This window comes from Penicillium subrubescens, assembly GCF_028828155.1.
Source record: "Penicillium subrubescens strain IBT 31985 chromosome Unknown utg000007l_segment0_segment0, whole genome shotgun sequence".
Lineage (NCBI taxonomy): Eukaryota > Fungi > Ascomycota > Eurotiomycetes > Eurotiales > Aspergillaceae > Penicillium > Penicillium subrubescens.
In genome coordinates this window covers 987,275-1,007,245 of record NW_026643157.1, presented here as the reverse complement: position 1 = coordinate 1,007,245, position 19,971 = coordinate 987,275, and the positions used below count along the sequence as shown (strand labels likewise).

At 50.2% G+C, this 19,971-nt stretch overlaps 8 protein-coding genes across 8 annotated transcripts; 3 read left to right on the top strand and 5 right to left on the bottom strand.

The window, feature by feature from the left end:
* Positions 1–226: 226 nt before the first annotated feature.
* N7473_010130 (Arginine permease CAN1) lies at positions 227–1,904 on the bottom strand (the record flags this gene model as incomplete). Its single annotated transcript, XM_057156069.1, has 2 exons — positions 227–1,701; positions 1,754–1,904. The coding sequence occupies 2 exons, from the start codon at positions 1,902–1,904 to the stop codon at positions 227–229; spliced, it is 1,626 nt and encodes a 541-aa protein (XP_057004724.1).
* A 1,196-nt stretch (positions 1,905–3,100) lies between these two features.
* Positions 3,101–4,097, top strand: N7473_010129 (phytanoyl-CoA dioxygenase family protein; the record flags this gene model as incomplete). The annotated part of the gene is made up of 3 exons (XM_057156068.1): positions 3,101–3,534; positions 3,585–3,812; positions 3,872–4,097. The coding sequence occupies 3 exons, from the start codon at positions 3,101–3,103 to the stop codon at positions 4,095–4,097; spliced, it is 888 nt and encodes a 295-aa protein (XP_057004723.1).
* A 94-nt stretch (positions 4,098–4,191) lies between these two features.
* Positions 4,192–5,791, bottom strand: N7473_010128 (Zn(II)2Cys6 transcription factor; the record flags this gene model as incomplete). The annotated part of the gene is made up of 2 exons (XM_057156067.1): positions 4,192–5,657; positions 5,716–5,791. 2 exons carry the CDS (start codon positions 5,789–5,791, stop codon positions 4,192–4,194), a joined length of 1,542 nt encoding a protein of 513 aa, XP_057004722.1.
* A 277-nt stretch (positions 5,792–6,068) lies between these two features.
* Positions 6,069–8,110, top strand: N7473_010127 (FMN-dependent alpha-hydroxy acid dehydrogenase). Its single transcript, XM_057156066.1, has 5 exons — positions 6,069–6,197; positions 6,254–6,312; positions 6,380–7,583; positions 7,657–7,730; positions 7,804–8,110. The coding sequence occupies exons 1-5, from the start codon at positions 6,170–6,172 to the stop codon at positions 7,888–7,890; spliced, it is 1,452 nt and encodes a 483-aa protein (XP_057004721.1). The 5' UTR covers positions 6,069–6,169; the 3' UTR covers positions 7,891–8,110.
* Positions 8,111–8,334: 224 nt separating this feature from the next.
* On the bottom strand, positions 8,335–9,951 carry N7473_010126 (uncharacterized protein; the record flags this gene model as incomplete). The annotated part of the gene is made up of 3 exons (XM_057156065.1): positions 8,335–8,788; positions 8,865–9,685; positions 9,910–9,951. 3 exons carry the CDS (start codon positions 9,949–9,951, stop codon positions 8,335–8,337), a joined length of 1,317 nt encoding a protein of 438 aa, XP_057004720.1.
* A 491-nt stretch (positions 9,952–10,442) lies between these two features.
* N7473_010125 (RTA1 domain-containing protein) lies at positions 10,443–11,365 on the top strand (the record flags this gene model as incomplete). Its single annotated transcript, XM_057156064.1, has 2 exons — positions 10,443–10,593; positions 10,662–11,365. The coding sequence occupies 2 exons, from the start codon at positions 10,443–10,445 to the stop codon at positions 11,363–11,365; spliced, it is 855 nt and encodes a 284-aa protein (XP_057004719.1).
* Positions 11,366–11,552: 187 nt separating this feature from the next.
* Positions 11,553–14,951, bottom strand: N7473_010124 (ankyrin repeat protein; the record flags this gene model as incomplete). Its single annotated transcript, XM_057156063.1, has 1 exon — positions 11,553–14,951. One exon carries the CDS (start codon positions 14,949–14,951, stop codon positions 11,553–11,555), a length of 3,399 nt encoding a protein of 1,132 aa, XP_057004718.1.
* Positions 14,952–16,143: 1,192 nt separating this feature from the next.
* On the bottom strand, positions 16,144–18,909 carry N7473_010123 (uncharacterized protein; the record flags this gene model as incomplete). Its single annotated transcript, XM_057156062.1, has 2 exons — positions 16,144–18,258; positions 18,337–18,909. The coding sequence occupies 2 exons, from the start codon at positions 18,907–18,909 to the stop codon at positions 16,144–16,146; spliced, it is 2,688 nt and encodes an 895-aa protein (XP_057004717.1).
* Between the last annotated feature and the right edge of the window lie 1,062 nt (positions 18,910–19,971).

The following is a 19,971-nucleotide window of genomic DNA, read 5'->3' as shown; positions in this document are numbered from 1 at the left end:
CTCCTGTAGCTCAGTAAGACAGACTCTTGTAGCCTTAGCCCGTAGGTTAGAACAAGAAACCGTCTAAAATTGTAGTGCGTATATCAATCTGTTCATTTTAATTAAATATTAAACCGTTTTTCTCGCCCCCATTCTCGATGCACCGTATGGGATGATTCCAAAATTCCTGCTAAAGCTACTACTTACAAAAGATCAATCCCGATTCCGTGCTACTCGTGCAATTTTCCTAGCCATTGATTAGATGCCAAAGTTTGCCATACCATGTTGTAGGGACTGTGACCTCCCAATGTTCATTCTCAACCTCAAGTCGACCAGTGTCGAGGTCAGCCTGCAGAGGAGAAACCAGAGGATCCCGATACACCAACTTATGACCAATGTACAACACAGCGAAGAGAATCAGGCTAACGTATGCGACAAAGAAGCTCTCGACACTGAACGAAGGAATCCATGCAGTAAATCCTTGCGTCAGCATGATGAGAATGTTGAAAAACAATCCATAGTAAGACAGGAAGGGTTGGAATGGGGCTTTGTATGGAAGGAGATCCCGCGAGATTCTACGGGCCTTAAGAGCTCGCATGAATGCAATGTGGCAGGCATTAAGTGACGCCCACAAAATGAATCCTGCGACAGCAGAGATGTTCAGGAGCCAGTTGAAAACCGTACTACCAGATGTGGAAAGGTTCATAAATCCGAGAAGACCGAAAGCCGCAGTCAGTAGAACCCCGTAGTAAGGAACTCCACCCTTCGTCGTCTTGGCCAGGAAAGCAGGAGCAAAGCCGTCTTGTGATAAACCGATCAGCATGCGACTGCCACTATAAATGTTTGCATTTGCAGCTGATAGCACAACTGTCAAAAGGACGGCATTGATGATGCTAGGCAGAACTTTGACACCGGCCAGTCCTGCGGCTATCACAAATGGTGATCCCGATGCATTGGATGCGCCGGAAAGGAGATCAGGGTTATCAGACGGCACCAAGAGGCCGATAAAAAACACAGAGAACACGTAAAAGAGAAGGATTCGGAAGAAGGTTGCTCGAATCGCCTTTGGCACATTTTGACGTGGGTTTTCACTTTCACCAGCAGCGAGACCAACCAGTTCGGTGCCCTGGCAGGAGAAACCAGCTTGAATAAGGACAGCCCAGAAGCCCACAAACTTAGCAGTTGGTCCTGGCGTCACGAGATAATCAACAAAAGGCCCGGGATGAACCCAATTGTGGAATCCAAGGTAGCCTTGTTGTCCCGCACCGGCATCAATGCAGATAGCAAAAATGATGAATCCAATAATTGTAACAACTTTGATGCTAGAGAACCAGAACTCGAGCTCGCCATAGAAGTTGACGGGCAGTAGGTTGAGAAGGGTCATGATAACCCAAAATACGGCAATGAAAATAGCGATATTAATCGATGGATCCCAATACTGAATGATAAGACCAGTGGCAGTTAGTTCAAGAGCAAATGTGATAGCCCAAGAGAACCAGTAGATCCATCCCATCGCAAAGCCAAGGCTAGGATCAATCAGCCGAGTAGCATATGAGGTGAATGCTCCGGGGATTGGAATGTAGGTAGCCACTTCGCCAAGAGACGTCATAACCGAAAAGACAATGGTGCCGATGAAAATGTACGCGATTAGAGCGCCAATAGGGCCAGCATGCGCTAGTGCCGTTCCGCTGGAGATGAATAAACCAGTTCCAATTGTACCGCCTGCTACAGATTAGAAAGGTCGTCATATACAGAGAGAATATGCTCCACTCACCAATTGCAATCATTTGAAGGTGTCGACTCTTTAGCTTGCGCTTCAAGCTGGGCAAATTCCTGGGCTGGCCCAACGCGACCTGTGCCTCATCATTGTAGTCCTCGTTGGACTTGGATGTTGCGGGATCATCTTCAGGGACTTTGGAGGCCATTGTCGCTTTTCACCTTCTGCAATTGGAAAGATAAATGGACTCCACTGGAGCTTAGTCAAAAGTTGAGATCGATCGAAGAATAACTGGGTCTATGTTGCAAGGCCAGAATCTTCAATTGGTCATAGTTTGTCGGTTGCTAGCTATTGATTCGTATGGCAAGGCTGAGGTTTTCCCGATTCGTGTATTTTCTGTTTCCCTTCCTATTGAAGAGTTTGAAGCCGGTTCTCCACCCTCAAATCTCACTGAAGGTCTCGATTTGGTAAATTTGCTGAGAAAAAGGGTCCCTGTACCCGGACGCGTGGAGACTTGGGCGAAATCCCAGTAGAAATATGGGTCTGGGGAAAATTGAGAAGAGAAAACTGAAAGATTAGTGCGTTGCAGTGGGACCCTTTCTATAGTTTCCTTGTTAGCTGACCTCTGTGCCATCCTAATTCGTGGTTTAGCACCCCGCATGTGCTTTTCTCTCCCGTCCTGTTCTTTTGGGCCTAGTTTGAGTCTATTGGTTGGCGAATTTGGAGCTCGCCGAGGCATCCCATCTCGGGCCCACTCCGACATCGCTCTCCTTTCCCCACGTTCATCATGATCCGCAACGGTTAAGTGCTCCACTACATTTTTGTGATGAGGGGTACAACGTGTCTGTACATGACTTCTGTCAACATATGCATTTCAACGGCGCCAGAGACACAGAGCGTGGGCTATCAAAACGAAAAAGCAAGGCCGCATACAAGCGGAGATGGCCGAGTGGCAGGGCTTGGCATAGTTCAAGCTCTTCCAATGAAGGTTTCCCCTAGGGTTTTTCTAACTCGTTTAGGTCTCGACCGGCTTCAATCTAGCCAATAAACGCGTTTCTAGAGCCTCGTCAGCACTTTTCTCTGCCGACCTGTCTGTTTCAAGTTAGCTCACATCGCATGTCATGAGTAAACGTTATACGAGCCGAAGGAAATATGCTAAGATCGGATCCAATAGATTCGTTTGTTTGAAGAGGATGTGGAGAAGCTCTGGGAAATACAATTTCAGCAGTATGACATGCATATCTAACATGTAGAGGACACTCACCAGAAGGTGTCTATGATCATGGGATCTTCTGGACATATAAGAGTGAAGGCAATTCCCCCGGGTTCGCTCAAGGTCAAGAAATCTACTTCTAAAAATACATTCCAGTGGTAGGTATCCTTAAGATTGGACTCTTTTTCATGATGATCACCCCAAATGACGATCGCTCTTTTGGTCGTTTGAACACCTCTGAAGCTTCAACCACACCTGAGAAGGCCATCTCATTCATCGAACGTGACGGTGGGGTTATCATCGAGAACCTCATCTCCCACGAGCTAGCCGACCAAATCAAGAAAGACTTAAAGCCACACTTCGATAAAGATATTCCGGATAAGTATGGCTTCTTTCCAGCAACGACACAGCGTGCAACGGGTTTGCTCGGCATTTCTGATGCTTGCGTGGAGCTTGCCTGTAACCCATTCTATATAAGCGTTGCGAACGCTCTCGTGTCCTCAACTTTCACATTCTGGAGAGATGACCACCAAGTTACTGTCAGCGGAAAGCCTATCATTTCTTCGACAGTCGGATTTCGTGTGAATCCTGGTGGTAAGCAGCAGGTGCTGCATCGCGATGATAAGTATGAACACTATTCTCTACGATCAAAACGGTGACTAACACTATGGAAAGCGATTACCACCCTACCAATAGAGAGATGCCAGTCATGATTGGCTGTGTGACGGCATTGACGAAGACAACAAAAGAGAACGGTGCAACTATTGCAATTCCTGGTTCGCATTTGTGGGGGCCAGAGCGCCGGCCATTGAATGAGGAGGCTATCCCCGCAGAGCTTCAGCCTGGAGACGCATTCATCTTCTTGGGGAACCTCTATCATGCCGGCGGTTCCAATATCACACGGTATGTACGATGTTCCACACTTCTCCAAGTGCTTGCTAATTGGATTTTGATAAATGTAGAGACGAGTATCGTGAAACGGTTGGAATCTTTCTCTGCAAGCCAACGTTGCGCCCTGCTGAGAACCAATTCCTCATGGTACCACTTGAAAGAGCTAGGCAACTCAAACCACAGGCTCAGAGATTGTTAGGCTATGGACTCTGTGACCCTGGGGTAGGCTTCATGAACTACCAAGATCCAATGAGAGTTCTCTTCGGGGTCGAAGATGAAGAGACTGTCAACATGTGATGCAGTGCCTGCCACGAGCAGAAATTCTTCTACATTGGTAGAATTTCAAGCTTTCGTCACTAATCTGGGAGAAAGCCTTGCCCAGAACTTCTGTTCAAAAGATGACAAATGGACCGATTGCACCTTCATTCCTTCGAGCGAATTGAATCCAACTTTCACCCTCGCTTTGATTTGAGTGTTCCCAGAAGAGGCGTAGCATCTGCAGTGCAGTCTGGTTACACCAAAATCCTGTGGCAGACATGGATTGCAAGAAAGCCATTTCAATGTGAGATTGCCTTTCTTGATCATTTAGACACTGAGTGCCAACAATGAACAGAGGGAAGAATACGTCATGGATGAATGCAGGATATGGGCTTTTTATGACACGGTGAATTGTATGCCAAATCATATCACAATATTCATCGACTTTTTGGTTGTATTTTGGATGAGGCGCGAGACACTGATAGCTGTATACGAGAGTAGCGTAGTAGTGTGCGTCGATTATAGTGTGGAACATGCTTTGGGTGGTATTACATTCTGGTAAAGAAGTAATCATTCCAGTAGCTCGGTGGTAGGCTGCTTCAAGTTTGTCGTGCCACTGCGTCATTTCCGGCTCGATAATCTCCTGGCCATCATCCCAACGCTTGGAGTGCAGCCTTTCCGCGGCAGTGATCTCATTGATCAGTGCCGTGAATGTCCAGACATTGCCATTCAAAAAGGACCCGTAGTCCCTGCCCATTCTTGTGCTCCCTGGGTAGTTGAAGCCCGCAAGATTTCCGAGTGTCTCCAGATCAACAACTTCTTTGATTAAAAATCTAGAAAGAGCGTCTTGGGGCTGTTCCCGCCGAGACCTGAGGTAGCATCTCTCGATCATAGTGCGGCAAGCCTGAAGATGCAATCCCCAGTCTGTTGAGCTAGGAATGTGCAGCTCTGAGTAGCAAAGGACGAGAGTACAAGCAAGCATCTCCAAGAGTGAGAAGTCCGGGAGATCCTTCCTTGAACTCATAGTATCTGTGCGAAGTTCCAAGCGCATTTTATAACTCAAGCTTTTTAAGGTGTCATTTCGGATGCGATGATTGATCTGAAAAAAGACTGATGACTGAGTATCATCTAACGACGTGGCGGATAGATGAGCAGCCGCAAGGCCAGAGACGGATAGTCGTAGATAGTCCGATCTGTGGACCAAAGGCTGAATCAAGCTTCTCCATGGGTTACATGGCCCATCATCAAGCCAAGTTAAGTGTGAGACGACGGTAGAGAAGAAATGTTGAAGCAAATTTTCGTTGAGGGATGTAGAAAGATGTCTGTGCAAAAGCCCCACGTCTCTTGCCGGAGAGACTCCATCGTTATATAGCGCGACAGCGAATTGGCGAGACTCGTCCACGATTGAAGCCGACGTGCTCGCTACTTTTGGCACTGGTAATGCCTTGCCTTTGAAATTTCCACGACTGGCCACCCCCTGATCCCACCTCAGGTGAAGCCGAGGGAAACCCGGACAAGACAGCTTGCGGATCGTGCACTTTTGACAGTGTGGAAGAGTGCGGTCGCATTTTATGCGGCGTCTAGTACACTGACGGCAATCTAGGTATTGTTAGATTAATCCCTGCATGGCGTTATGCACGAAGGCTTTTCCACGCACCTTTCGCTGCTATCTGGCGATCTGGCGGCAAGGAGTCAATCCGAACATTCCTCATCAGTTTGCCGGAAGGCGCCATTCCAAATACTCGAAACAATCAACAGATACCGGAGCAAAGGCGAGGACTCAAGTCATGCACAGCGCCGATTTCTCTTCTCTGGTATTTTCCTGCTGTCACCGGTTCGTTCTCCGATACCCCGCACGATCGCATCTCCTTTATCGATTGCGTCGGTAAAACATCGTCTTCTATTGGACGGTCGGGGGTCAGATACAACAGCCGAGTAGGCCCAGGTCCAAAGACCCACCAGCCCCTAAAAACACCAGTCGACCCCCGGCGGAGAAGCCAAAGTTCCCTTAACCTCCGTCGGCTCATCTCGCAAGAACTCCGAGCTTTAAATAGAGCCCGATCTGACATTTACCTGCATTCACCTCTAATCACAATCGCAGATTCCTCAATATGGGAAAGGCATTCGACGCCGCAGAAGGTAATGTCTTCATTGATAACAAACGCTAGAAATTGAAAGAACTGACTCGAGTTCAGTGGCTAGACACAACACTAGCAAGAGTTGCTGGGTTGTACTCTATGGAAAGGTGTACGATGTAAGTATTCGAGTTCCCTTGAAATACTGGCAATACCCGGCTTATGAATTGACTGAGATATCCAAAGGTAACCGACTTTGTCTCCGACCATCCTGGGGGTGCAAATGTTATCCTCAAATTGGCAGGCAAGGATGCAACTGAGGAATTCGACCCGGTTCACCCTTCCGGTACGCTTGAAGAGAATCTCAAACCCGAGGCGTTCCTGGGAACAATCGATCCAGCAACGATAAGCAAGGCGGAGCCGCACTCTGGGGCTTCAGGGAAGACCGAAGAGTACCCTCCTGTTCAAAGCCTCCTCAACATGGACGAAATCGAAGAACTTGCCACGAAGAAAGTGAACAAGAAAACATGGGCGTACTATTACTCGGCCGCCGACGACAAGATCACCAAGCGCTTTAATACAGAGGCTTTCCGCTCGATTCTCTTGCGACCCAGGGTCTTTATTGACTGCACTAAATGTAATCTTGGGACGAAGTTGCTAGGCAATCAGGTATCTATGCCTATCTACGTCTCGCCGGCTGCCCAGGCACGACTGGGGCACCCATCAGGCGAAGCTGGTATTGCCGAAGTGTGCGGTAGTTTCGGGGCTCTGCAAATTATTTCCAATAGCGCTTCTATGACGCCGGAGCAGATTGTTGCAAATGCTGCACCTGGACAAGCGTTCGGCTGGCAGTTATACGTGCAAGACGATCGAAGCAAAAGCGAAAAGATGATCGCTCGTGTGAACAAACTAAGTGCGATCAAGTTCCTCGTTCTGACGCTCGATACACCAGTGATGGGCAAGCGCGAAGATGATCAGCGCAGTGGTAATGTCATCAATGAAATTACTGAGTTTTCATCCCCCGAAGGCTCAAAGGAAGCGCTCGAGAAGCAAGTCTTCGCGGGAATGGATCCATCTCTCACATGGACTGAGACTCTTGCCTGGTTAGAAAAGCACACCAGTCTGCCAATCGTTCTTAAGGGCATTCAGACCCATGAAGATGCTTATATTGCCGCGTTGCATCGATCTCGGGTGAAGGGAATCATCCTCTCCAATCACGGAGGTCGATCGCTTGATACATCACCTCCAGCTGTGCACACGCTGCTTGAGATGCGCAAATATTGCCCCGAGGTCTTTGACAAAGTTGAAGTCTGGATTGATGGCGGTGTCAGAAGGGGAACAGACGTTGTGAAGGCCCTTTGCCTAGGCGCCAAAGGTGTCGGTATCGGTCGGCCACCGTTGTGGGGATTGGCTGCCGGAGGCGTACACGGTGTGAAGAGAACATTGCAGAGTGAGTGAACGCCAGACTCCATGACTTCATTGAATCATTTGACCAAAGGAACTCGACTAACCAATTTCCTCAGTCCTGGCTGACGAGACCAAAACTTGCATGCGACTACTTGGTGTGGAAAGACCTGACCAGCTTGGAATACAGCATGTAAGTGTGATATTTGCCGTTGCTTCATGGTATCTATCAAATCGATTGTTGACTGACAATCTTATGCTTATAGATCAACACCCGGTTGTTGGAGCAGCAGGTGTACGATGGTCCCTCTGGCCTTGGAGCTTATCGAGCACAGTACTCGTCAAAGCTCTAGAATAGCGACTTGTGGTAGATTTTTTTCCACAGCATTCGTGGGGCCTGGATGTTCAGTCCCTAGATACAAGTCCTTCCAAAAGCATTTGGGCCCTTGAATATTGCCACATTTGCATGATCATATAGTCATACTTGTGAAGCCAGCTTAATCTCCACATTTTGCAATTAAGACACATGCGTCTCATCTGTGATAGAAATAAGAAGAGACGCTCTCCACAAAGAGACGCAATTCTCAGATCCCGTGTCAAAACTGTAGCCCAGGTTGTGCCGATACTACAGAATTTATTCCTTGCCAAGAAGGCAAGAGCATATGCATTAGACCCGAAGATGTCCACGACAATCATCGACATCGAATCAACACGGAGTGATGATTCACCAAGTATATGTGCAGACAGATATCCCACCAGCTGCCCCTGCTTCATGGAGGGGCTAGTTGGTGAGGAGCTTACCTCCCATGTACCCACCGCTTAGGCCAGGCCAACCATTCCCGGAAGCCGGGATGTATGTTCCTCTCAATGTCTTCCAGTAGCTGGCTTGCCATGCCATTCAAATACCAGTAGTGATCAAGTGTCTGCAAGAGAACGCAGTAGTGTGCAAGAAGAACGAGCGCGGCCGGGTGATGCGCATCCAAGTCCTTATGAAACTGCTTAGAAAGCGGGTAGGCCCATAGGAAAACCATGCCCGCCTCCACATGCGGCCCAGCGAGTTCCAACTGCCTGGTAGAGTTTTCGTACGCCTTGAGCGCGGATTCGTAGTCCTTTCGATGCTCCGAATCCTTATCTGTGGGGTCGTCTTTATTTGTCTCTTGGGGGAATGGATACTTTTCGATAAACCGATGGAGGCGGGATATTTGGGTCCAGATATCGGTTGGTAAAAGAGACTGTGCTACGACGGCAGGGCTGTACGAACATTAAAATCCAGCCACTTACAAGAATCTCCAGGGGCAGGTGATGCCGTGTAGAATGTAGAACCTACCTGTGAACACGCATTTCGCTTTCAAGCCATACGGAATTTGCAATTGGCGCCAGTTGCGTCCTGCCCAGTGACGGGAGAAACGGTTTCATGATTGCCTGCAACCCTTTCACGCTCGCAAACAGCTCCACGGTGTTCGCAATTGGGCTCGGCCATCGAGAGACACCAAGTCGAATCGGGACTGTACACAGGTGTATAGAGATCATAGACGCAAAGCAAAATACTGGTTGCCAATTTGCAGTATCGATAGGGGACGCGATGAGTTCTCGGAACTCTTTAAGCCCTGCGGCAAGATGATGTGCAGACGCCTTGATGTATTTTTCCTTCTGGACTGACATCGGATATAGGGATGCGCGGTGAACAGCGGCTATAGCGAGAATCCCGTGCATAACGTACTTGTTGGAGTAACCTTCAGTAGGCATGACCACACGCCAAACATGGCGTGCATCTTCGCGTAGAGTCAATGTATTGGACGTCACCGTGCAGAAGAAATGCATCAGTTCCAGGTCAAGGCCCCAATCTTCTTTCTGGACCGGAGAATCCAATGATGAGCTCGGTAAGATTCCCAGGAATTCTAGCCTATTTTCTGACTCGGGCCTGATGTCTGGACTGTCAATCTCCCAGGGATAACTGCCATTGGGAGTCGGCGCATAGTTTCCAGGTTGCGGATGTGAATAAACTTGGGGGGAGTTCAGGGCCTGGGGCTGTGATTGTGTGGCTGGGGATACGCTTGAGACGGGTGACTCTGCCTGGTCACTGGGCGCAATATAGCTGCACTGAATAGCGTGTTTGACGCAATTGGTGCATGGATAACGCTCATCGCACTGCCCATGGTTAGAAAGAAGTCGGGAAAGCCGGGAGTTGGAAGACGAGAAAAAACCTTCAATCGGCGCGACTTGCATTCAGGGCAGCCATTACGCGATTTTCGATGTGACCTACGCGGCCCCATTATAGATAAAGAACATAGGAGCCTTGAGTAAGATTTTAGTAGATCCTGGACTCCGGAGTGGCAAAGAGTAGATAAAGGAACTCGAGTTCGAGTACGGACCCGGTTACGGATTCGGATACGGATGCGAGTGCGAATGCGCATCTCCACTATGCACGGAAAGAACCTTCCAGGGCCCACTTATGCCATGGGATAAAAAGGTCGGCTACGTATTTCGTATAGCCTTAGAGCATGACAGTTCGGACCTAAATGGATCATATAACTCCGAAAAGTTCGCAAACCACTTAACCTCAGTAAATCTGGGGGTTATATGCTATTTTGAGCTCCTGGTTATCCAAATTTTCCACAATACGACCCATTCTACTAAAGACTACTTTATACAATCTGGAATCGCGTATTGCGTATAGCCGCTCAGCCCACAGCCTGGAACGAGTGGATTTCGAGGTAAGAAACCGATTCCAACCCCCAACCTTGGCGCATTTAGGCCCGTTAGGGTGGCTGTAGCGACGGTTAAGCGATGGAGAATTTGATATGAAAATAGATCTATAAAACCCCTCGGCTCCTCTCGAAAGGATATCTCGCTAGGCCCAGATACACTTTTTCTCGCTCCTTTCTAGAGTGAGCCAGAGCCCAGGATGAACCACGATAATCTCTACGGGTATATCCCGTCCATTGTGGCGGGAGTCATCTTCATTATCCTCTTCTCTGGCACGACCTTCTTCCATGCTTTTCAATTGACCAAGGCACGATGCTGGTACTTTATTCCCTTCGTCGTGGGAGGTGTCTGTACGTTCATCACTTTTTGAACTTATTCATAAGCTACAAATCCTGACTTTTCTCTTCCAAATCTACAGTCCAGGTCATCGGATACATCTGCCGCGTCATCGCCCGCAATAACCTCAACTCCGTGGCCATTTACGCTATGCAATCGGTGTTAATCCTACTCGCGCCCCCGCTATACGCCGCATCGATCTACATGGTCCTCGGCCGAACAGTCACATACCTCAACGCCGAGAACCTGAGTCTCGTCCGCGTCCGCTGGTTGACCAAGATCTTCGTCTCGGGCGATGTTTTCTCGTTCCTCCTCCAATCCGCCGGTGGTGGACTCATGGCCTCTAGTAACACTAGCACTCGCCAAACGGGCTCCAACGTCGTCATTGGCGGTCTAGTCGTGCAGCTTCTTTTCTTCGGATTCTTCGTCGTCGTCGCTGCAATATTCCATCATCGCATTGAGAAGAATCCTACATCAAAGTCTCAGAACGAGCGCATGTCGACGAGGGCCCAGGGCTGGCGTCAGCGTAATTGGTTGACTATTTTGCTGGCGTTGTATGTGGTTAGCGCGTTGATTTTGATCCGGTCGATCTTCCGCCTTATCGAGTATAAGGGTGGGTTTGATGGGTATCTTATGACGCATGAGGCATTTGGGTATATCTTCGATGCCCTGTTGATGTTTATTGCCATGGTTGTGATGAACGTGTATCACCCCGCGGTGATTCTTGGGGATGGAAAGGGTGGCGGCAGACAGTACTCTGAGTACGGCGAGGATGTTCTGTTATAGAAGTGTTTGCATTGTTTCATCTCTTTTTATTATGGGACAGTCAATTGTTTGAGTATGGGCTATAGAATGGGGGAAATCCAACTTTTGTCACAGGCGAAAGCAAAAGGTATAAATCATAAAGGCAAGGCCATTCTTCCTTGACAGAAAGATCAAAAAACAAATTTTCAAAAAATCGTTTCTCATATCATCATGTATAAGGTCTGTATTCCACACTTCGGCGGACTTCGTAACTTTTTCGCACCAGACCAGTTCCCAGCCCATTGGCATAAAGGTCAGGCGGGGGTCGAGCAGCCGCCGAGCCTCGAGTAGAAACAGGCAGCAGGCTTGGCCCATAGTCTAGCTCCCCACTTCTCCGTGTTCGAGCCAAACTGATAATCTTTTCAATTTCAAGAGCCTTGAGTTGGCCTTCGCCACGGTCAGCTGCAGTGACAGGTTTATCTTTCCGAAACAGCCAATGTCGACTGCGGAGTGTTCCCGATCGGAAGAAATCTCCAATGTCGTCCACAGACAGCGCGACCAAAATAAGAGGGATTGAAATGGCGAATCCAATGCCGAAAGTATATCGAGCAACATATCCCAGATTCAAATTTTCGAACTCTTTCATGTTGATAGTGAAAATTGACGTGATGAAGGACAGTGGTAAGAAAATAATGGTGACAATGGTGAAGACCATAATTGTTTTGCTCTGCCGGGTCGTACCCGCTGCTTGGTCACGAGCGAAACGGGCTTCAAAGGCGTTGGCATGTTTTTGCTTGAGGTCAAGTAGATCCGTGATGGAGTGGTAGATACGCTCGGCTTGTTTGTCCATACGATCGATATCTTTCAGATGCATGTCGATCATGCGTTGTTGGTCTTTGAAGCGCTTCTTGACATCGACTTGGGAGGTTTGCTGTGCCAGGTAGATTGAGCAGATAACATCCTGGAAGTCGACTAGGACATGTTTCTGGTGCTCCAGGACAGTGCGGATCATGTTCAATTCATCTCGAATATCTTTCGTCTCCGCTAGCAAGTCGGTTTCTTCACCGATATCCAGCAGACGGTCAACGAACAGCGGTTGGCCATCGTCATAATAGTCTTCATCATCAGATAGATTGACCTCTTCCGCTGCGTCACGACCAGATATTGATCGGGCTGAGCTGCGCGACAAAGGATTCAGTTTTCGGTGGCTCTTCAACCAGGCAGATGCTTGCACGGAGGCATGATTGAAGCGGTTGAAGAGCAGCGTCTCTCGATCCGTGGCGATACCGATTGAGGACTCAAACATATCCAAGAACTGATACTCGTCGTCTCCAAGACGGTGGCGATCAAAGACACCCGAGCACCGGTTGGTAATGATAATAGCGAGGTCATACACCGACCTAACGGGGTCTCGAGTCTTGGAGTTGATATCCTCGATGATTCCATCCAGCACATTAAGAGGGTCATTCTTCGGCTGGTCCCATCGCTGCGGGAAACTGGTCACGATGAGGTTAGCTCCAAGAACCCACATCCAAAGTTGATCAACCATGAAGATTTTCGGATCTGTGCCTGGCCCGTCACGTCCAGGACCCTTGGTCTGATAGCGATATACCACTTGATCCTGATCACGGCTCTGGGTATCGATATTTGGATAGAAGAACTGATCTAGGGTTCGACGGACGTGCAGAGAGGTAGTCGACGAGGACAGATGCGCATCAATCAGCATCTCATCGCGCGTACGAACTCGCTTCATACCACTGGGCTGGAAACACAACGTCTCAGCTCGCTGAATCGCGTCTTGCATCTTCTGTCTGCGCTCCGCAGTCTCAAAATGCAAATACGGCATGTACACGCAGACATTGCACGCTGGGTTATGGCTAGCTTGAGGATCCCGGCAGAGAGACGATGAATGAAAAGATGAGCGTGCTTGTTTCTCCGTCGGACCCCATGGCGATTTGCTTTTGACCTCGGATTTGGGGGTTCCTGGGTTGCTTCCCGTTTTGCCGGGCTTCTTCTGTTTGTTTTTCTTCGCAGCCCCTCCGCTACTTTCGTCATGCGAATTATGGGACTCCACTCGGTCGAGTTTACTGCTGGGTCCCTTCTGTTTTCGGTACGTGGAGCTGGTGTCTGTCATGATTGATGGTGCAGGATCTGACTGCTGCCTTTCGATTTTCTCCTCTTCTCGCCGTTCAAATGAACGCGGCGTATGCTGGCACAAAGGCCGCATGAAGTGCGAGTGGATCTTTTGCCCGCGGTGCTGATAGTTGAATGATTTCTCGAGACCCTTGAAGCCATCGACATCATGCGCACCTTCTTCTATGAATGACTTGGTGAGAAGAGCCTCGACCCACGCCATGTTATTTGCTGGCAGATGGATCCAGCGAAATTCAGTCGCACGACTATCTGCTGGCACGGTAGTCACGGCTTGCTTGCGAGGATTCTCTGGATCTCGACCATAAAGCAGATTGAAGACCGACATTCGCTTCACGCGATTCTCATTGTGGAAATTGCCAAAGTCAACAACGGTGGCATCAAAGGCCGCACAGGCATCTTTCACATCATCGGACAGGGAGTCAACATTGTTGAAGGGCGCGAGGAGCAGAACAATATCTTTACGCTTGAACTGCGCCGCTCGCAAGAAAGGGGTGCTGCCAAAATTATCGCGCACTCGACGTTTCAAATCCGGCCGTTCCAACAGACACTTGACAACCTCGGTATGACCACCTTGCGCTGAAAGATGCAAAGGGGTCACGCCGTTCAAGAGCTGACTATTGATATGTGCGCCAGCACGCAATAAGATGCGAACGATTGCCTCGGACCCTCGCTCGCAGGCATTATGGAGCGGCGTCCATCCACCATCACTGCAAGCATTGACCGCAGCCTCATGCTGCAAGAGTAATTGAACGATATCCGCCCTATCATGCGCAGTCGCAATATGCAACGCCGTCTTCCCTCTCAGCTCGGCGGCATCGATATCCGCCTTGGGACCATCGGGTCTATTCAACAATAGCTCCGCAAGCTTCCAATTACCCTGAGCACAAGCCCAATGCAACGGCGTCCTCCCTAGCTCATCCTGCCCGTCAATCCCGTCGACCAGACAATCCGTCCTCAAAAGCAACTTGACAATCTCATCGCCCCATCCCCACCGACACTCCTTATCCGCCGCCAGATTATGCAGCACATTGCGCTTCCGATGGTCTCTCGCATTCACATTTGCCCCGCGCATAATAAGCAGCTGCAGGATGTCGGCATGGTTCTTCCACGCCGCTGTCATCAGCGCTGTCCGTCCCTCCTTATCTGTGGTATCCGGCGAGGCGCCGTGGTCCAGCAACAGACGCACGATCTGGTAGTGGTCGCGCTCGACGGCGCGGAGCAGCGGCGACAGTCGATTCCCCGTGACGTCTGTCTTTGCGCCGAGTTGCAGGAGAAACTCGGTCGCGGCGACAGATCCTCGCTCCGCGCTGCGCATAACGGCCACTCGCAGGAAGTTTTCGCTGAGTTGGTTGTACTCGCGGGCCAGTGCGATCACCGTGCGGAGGGCTTCGATGTCGTCGTTCTCGGCTGCCCGGAGCAGTCGTGGCTCCAGACGCTCGTGGCCGTCGCTGGCCATACTGGCGGTCCGGGCCATGCTTGGGGAGGGGGTCCCGACGGGGGTGTTCTCTCGGATTCGGACGGTCGGCCAGTGGATATTATTCGCTAGGTTGACTAGTTACTCCATCCTCCCCTGCTGTTTTGTGTGAACGGGGGTGGTTCCCGAGACTGGCAAGGATGAGTGAGCTGCGCGTGAAATACGGGGGACAGACAGTCCTTACGTTGAGGAAGTTTAGTTCAGATCTTCGAGGACCCGAGGTCACTCATTAGGTAAGGAAGAGATCTGCAGTAGTAAAGCAGATTGACCTCTCTGAGACCCTCAGTCCAGACGGGACGGTTTGAATTTGATTGCGGCAGCTATGGCGGCTGCGCCTCGTATTGCCTCCCTATTTTTCGGCGACTGGCCGCCACCCGTTAGCGTGTGGAACATTAGCACAGAGGACCCTTGAAATGGCGAATTCCTGTGCACTTTGCCGATGCCATTGTCCAGTTAGACGCTGGCACGCTGCCTTAGAAAGTGTAATGGTCAGTCTTAAGAAAAAGGGAGATCGCAAGTCCCAAGGTGTTGAACACAGTTTATACATCGGTGCATTGGTACAGTTCAGGGGGACCCGTGTGGTTCCATGGTTGATGGCCCTCCAAAGGGTAGAAAGACAACAATCACCACTAAATACTACTGGACACCAGACAACTACACAAAGCTACTAGTAAACACATCCTCTTTCTGAAAAGTACTCATAATCCAATAATCATACAACCTTCCATTATGCAGATATTAGAATCTCTATTCTCTATCGGGCGGTCTCCGACATATCTGAAGAAAAAAAAACCTATTACGAGAATCAGGGGGGAATCCAGCACACAGAAGGAAAATGAAAGACAGTAAGAAGAAAAAGACCAGAAAGGAAAGACCAAACAGAGAACCCGGTTCCCGCCCTCCGGTGATGCTGATGCTGATATGCTGAATAATTATGATGAAGGTGCTGTGCTCTCTCTCTCCATGCTTCTCGCCCATTTAATTAAAAGGTTGCTTTTTGTCCTCTTCGCAGCCCTGTGCATCACGCCGGTCCATCCTACCTCACAAATGTGCGCCTATTAACAAACAATCAAAAAAAAAGAAGAAACTTCGAAACGAGGGAGATCGGAAATCGAGAATTAAAGGGGTGGAGAGAACACCATTCCATTGAGTCACACGAGACAAGGGAAAGACGAACAACAGTCCAAAGCATTTAGTGCTTCTTCTTGTCCTTCTTGGGCACCTCCCTCAAGATGTCATCGAAACTCATGTTCGGGTTGAAGCGGCTAATGGGTCGAGTGGGAGGCTCAATAGGAGCAATACCAGCAGGGAGTGGCAGAGCCTCCAGACCTGGATAGATCGAGTGACGATGCTCAACACGCTGGGCAGCACCTGGAGAGCGCGTCCGAGGAATAGCTGGCGGAGGTGGGGTGAGGCCACCGTGAGGGTGACCCATCATTGATGGCGGGTGTGGTTCAGATGAAGAACCAGCAGAGGACTGCTGGCCCTGGTAAGGAGAGGAGATGGATGATTCATCTTCCTCGTATGCATCCTCAACCATCGGGGGCTCAATGAGAGCGCCGGCTTCGGCCCACTGCTCGGCCACTTGCCAGCAGTGGCTGCGTCGGTAAACACCCTCGACACCGTTGATGACAACGTCGGACGGAAGGCTGACCACACCAGCACCACCAGCAACACCAAACCACGCACGAGCAGTCTTGGTGTCATTGTGAATCCAGGGAGCGCCGCCGCGAGGGGCAATGCAGAGGAAGTATTCGACGCCCTCCGTAAAGCGAACCTCGGGAACGTCCACAACCAGCATGGGAAGAGATTGGAGCACAGCGTAAAGGAAAATCCACTGTCCGCAACGCAGTTCCAGCAGATCATCCACACTCTTGCCGTTTGCACATCGTCGCTCAAATTGGGTGAAGCTCTCGATGAATGGAGTAGGTCGCATGCTCTCACGGGTGTATGAGCCCATGAGGACAGCGTTGATGTCCGAAGCCTTGAGCTTCTTGGCGCGGTACTTGGCCTCCTTCTTAGCGTCCAGAGGCTTGCGGTGCAGCCCTTGCACAGATGGCAGTTGGGGAACATCGAATGGAATGGGAGGCGCAACAGGAGGGGTACTGCGGTCATACTCGCTCAGCACGTGGCGAAGAGCACGAAGCATAATCGCCTGGGGGTCTGTCGGGGAGGGGTCGCCACCGGGACCCGAGGAGTCGATCGTCCGGGTAGTCAGGTTGGTGCGATCCACGAGCAGATCGTATAGATCAGTGAAATCACCATACAGGTCCAGAAGGAGTTGGCGATTGAGTCCGCTTTCTTCGAATGCATTCTTCTTAGACCGAGCCTTGGGTGGCCAGGCACCGTACTTGTTGCGGTAGTAGTTGATAGTGAAGCGGCGGAACTCTTGGAAACTGGCCTTCCAATTCTTGAAACGAATGATCTTGCTTTCCTCGGACGAAGTCGAGTTGGCAAAGCCGGAGAAAACCGAGGGGAAATCAAAGTCCTCCAGCTTGCCATACAGGCCCCGCAGACGGGTATCCAGGTCGATGAAGCCACGCTCCAGGCGCTTTTGGGTGATCGGATGGATGAAGCCGTACTTCGGGCTGCGGAGCTGCTTCAGCTCATCTAGTTTGCCAACACCGTGAACGAATCCCTCCAGGTATAGTGGGTAGTAGCGAAGCCGCTCGCCTAACACAATAGCTTCGATCGTCTTCTCACGGCTCTTTCGCACATCAGCCAGGCGCAGTTCGTCGCAGTAGTTGCTGAAGCTGGAGGTAGCCGTTTCACCAAAGTTAGATCCATCCAGGTTGGAGAACTCAAATCGGGACAGCAAGACGGCCACATCCATGAAGATGCTGAAGAGGGATCCCGACTTGGGAGTCGCAATGAGGGATTGGCCCAGTAGGAAAGCAAACAAGTTGCGGAACAAGAGCAGGGTCTCCAGATCTTCTTGCGTGAGTTTCGAGTGTGGGCTAGACACGTCACTGTTCAGAGGAATGGGGAGGTACAGGTGCAGCTCCTGAACCTCATCGGGACCATCATCGACAAATGCCATCCGCTGGCTGCCCGAGCTATCATTGTCATCGTCGTCTCCTAACCGATCCTGCGGGGTCAACGGTGGTGAAATTGGGTTCTGGAGAGAAAGAGTGCGTGTGGAGTGCTCCAAGCCACTCTCTTTTGAGTCGGTGCCTCGAGCAAGGTACGTCAGGGAAGGAGACTCGGCGAAGATTGTGGAATCGACTTTGAACGAAGGCGCCCGGCCAGTGTTCTGAGGGAAAAGGTAGACGAATGTGTCGCCTTGCTCGTTCCACAGCTCGGCGATCTAAAAGCGGGAATTGTTAGCACGGGTTCTGGGAGTTATGATCCCGTACAGTTTCTCTCTTCTTTCTGTCCCACGTACCTGGCCGCCTCTTGACAAAGGTTCCATATCGTACACCACCTTCTGATCTAACCCGGCGATCCAGGCACTTGGTAAGGCCGGGGTTGGCATCCGCTTGTCCACCGAGCTCGCCCGCGACCGACCCATCATCCCCGGCATCCAACTTCTGCGTTTTGATGGCGTGCCCGGGCGCGAATCTGGCGTGGAGCCCGGGATGGCCAAACCGGCTGAACTGGAAGGTCTGGTCATATCGCGACCCCTGCTGCCGGGGCGAGCATCGGTAGGCGAGCTAGGCGCGCTGTTGGCCAGGTCATGATTCACTGCCAACAAGGATGGTGGGGGCGGGAGGCTTTCCAGGTCGAAATCCACGGGACCAGCATTCGGGACGGTCCTTGGTTCTGAGAAGACCGCATTGGGAGTCGAGACATGTCGAGTCGGTCGCGAATTGCTTCGTCGCCTCCTATCCTGAGAAAGTTCTGAAGAGCCATTCAATCCCGACGAGGCCGGCGAACTGGGCGCATTGTGTTCCTTGTGTGAACCCAGCGAAAAGAGGGAGGAGATACGCTTCGCCGATTTAACGGGAGCTGACAACATCTTTTCGGATGCCTCTTGGGGGCAGAGAACGAGAGGAGGATATTGGTGGAGGGGAGAGGAGGGGAGGAGGGGGTGGTGAGAGGGAAACGAAAGTGTGCTGAGCACCTCGAAGTTCAGGAGAAAGCGACGAGTTTCAGTCGGCTCGTTTTGGGTTGAAAGAGTGGACCAGGTCAGAGCCGGGGCGGAGCACAAGAGGGGGTAATGTCAAGCCTTGCGACGCATGGAAAGAGGAATGGGGAGGACGGATGATGCAGTTGAGAGCCGCCAGGTCGTGATCGAGGTAGTAAAGGGGATGAGTTCGGAGAATGGATCGGCAGGAGGGATTTGCAAGAATGGCAGGGAGACGGCGAGGGGAATGATGAACTACGGACAACAACCCAAACAGACCGACAATCGGAGAGAAAAGTAGAGAAAGTAGAGAAAGGTAGTTGAAGATGAAGGGGAAAAAAAGAAACAGAGACACCTTCACCAGATTTGGACTCTTTTCTTTTCAGGGGTGTTCCAGAAAAGTCAGATTGATATGGAGTTGACAATTTTTTTTTCTCTCATGAACTCTTGAATCTTTACAAGAAACCAGAGCCTTAAGCTAAAAACCACTAAAAATTAAAAAAAAAAAAAAAAAAAGACGGAGGGCCTTCGATCCGGTTCCTTTCCATGCCAATAATAGCAGCTCCGGCTTTGCTGGGTTCCCTGGCTGTGCATGTCTCGGTGGAGCCCTGCAGTGCGAAAACCTGAATAACATACGAATCATGAGCCCCCAAGAGCCCTTGTGCATGCTGACGGTTCTCCGATGCTGGAGAACGGGCATGACTATGTTGCTACTTTGTTATTTATTCAGATGATCAGTACAGTAGACGAGAGACGAACTGGTTGTCTGTTGATCTCTAGGATCATACTATATATAATTTGGACACTTTCCTGACCGAGGAGGAAACCCACCAGCTGATAAACTAACTAAATTAGCTAGCTCCTGGTACATAATCCGTTTTAGTAGCTGATGGATTACGGAGGACTCCATTCTGGGAGGCAGGTATAATTAATAATAAGCTATGGTGTATTATT

Bases quoted from the DNA above. Each gene is read 5' to 3' on its own strand.
- N7473_010127 (XM_057156066.1), top strand. From the start codon at position 6,170: ATGGGAAAGGCATTCGACGCCGCAGAAG. The intron at 6,198-6,253 runs GTAATGTCTTCA...ACTCGAGTTCAG, and splicing joins GGCATTCGACGCCGCAGAAG to TGGCTAGACACAACACTAGC. The intron at 7,731-7,803 runs GTAAGTGTGATA...TTATGCTTATAG, and splicing joins ACCAGCTTGGAATACAGCAT to ATCAACACCCGGTTGTTGGA.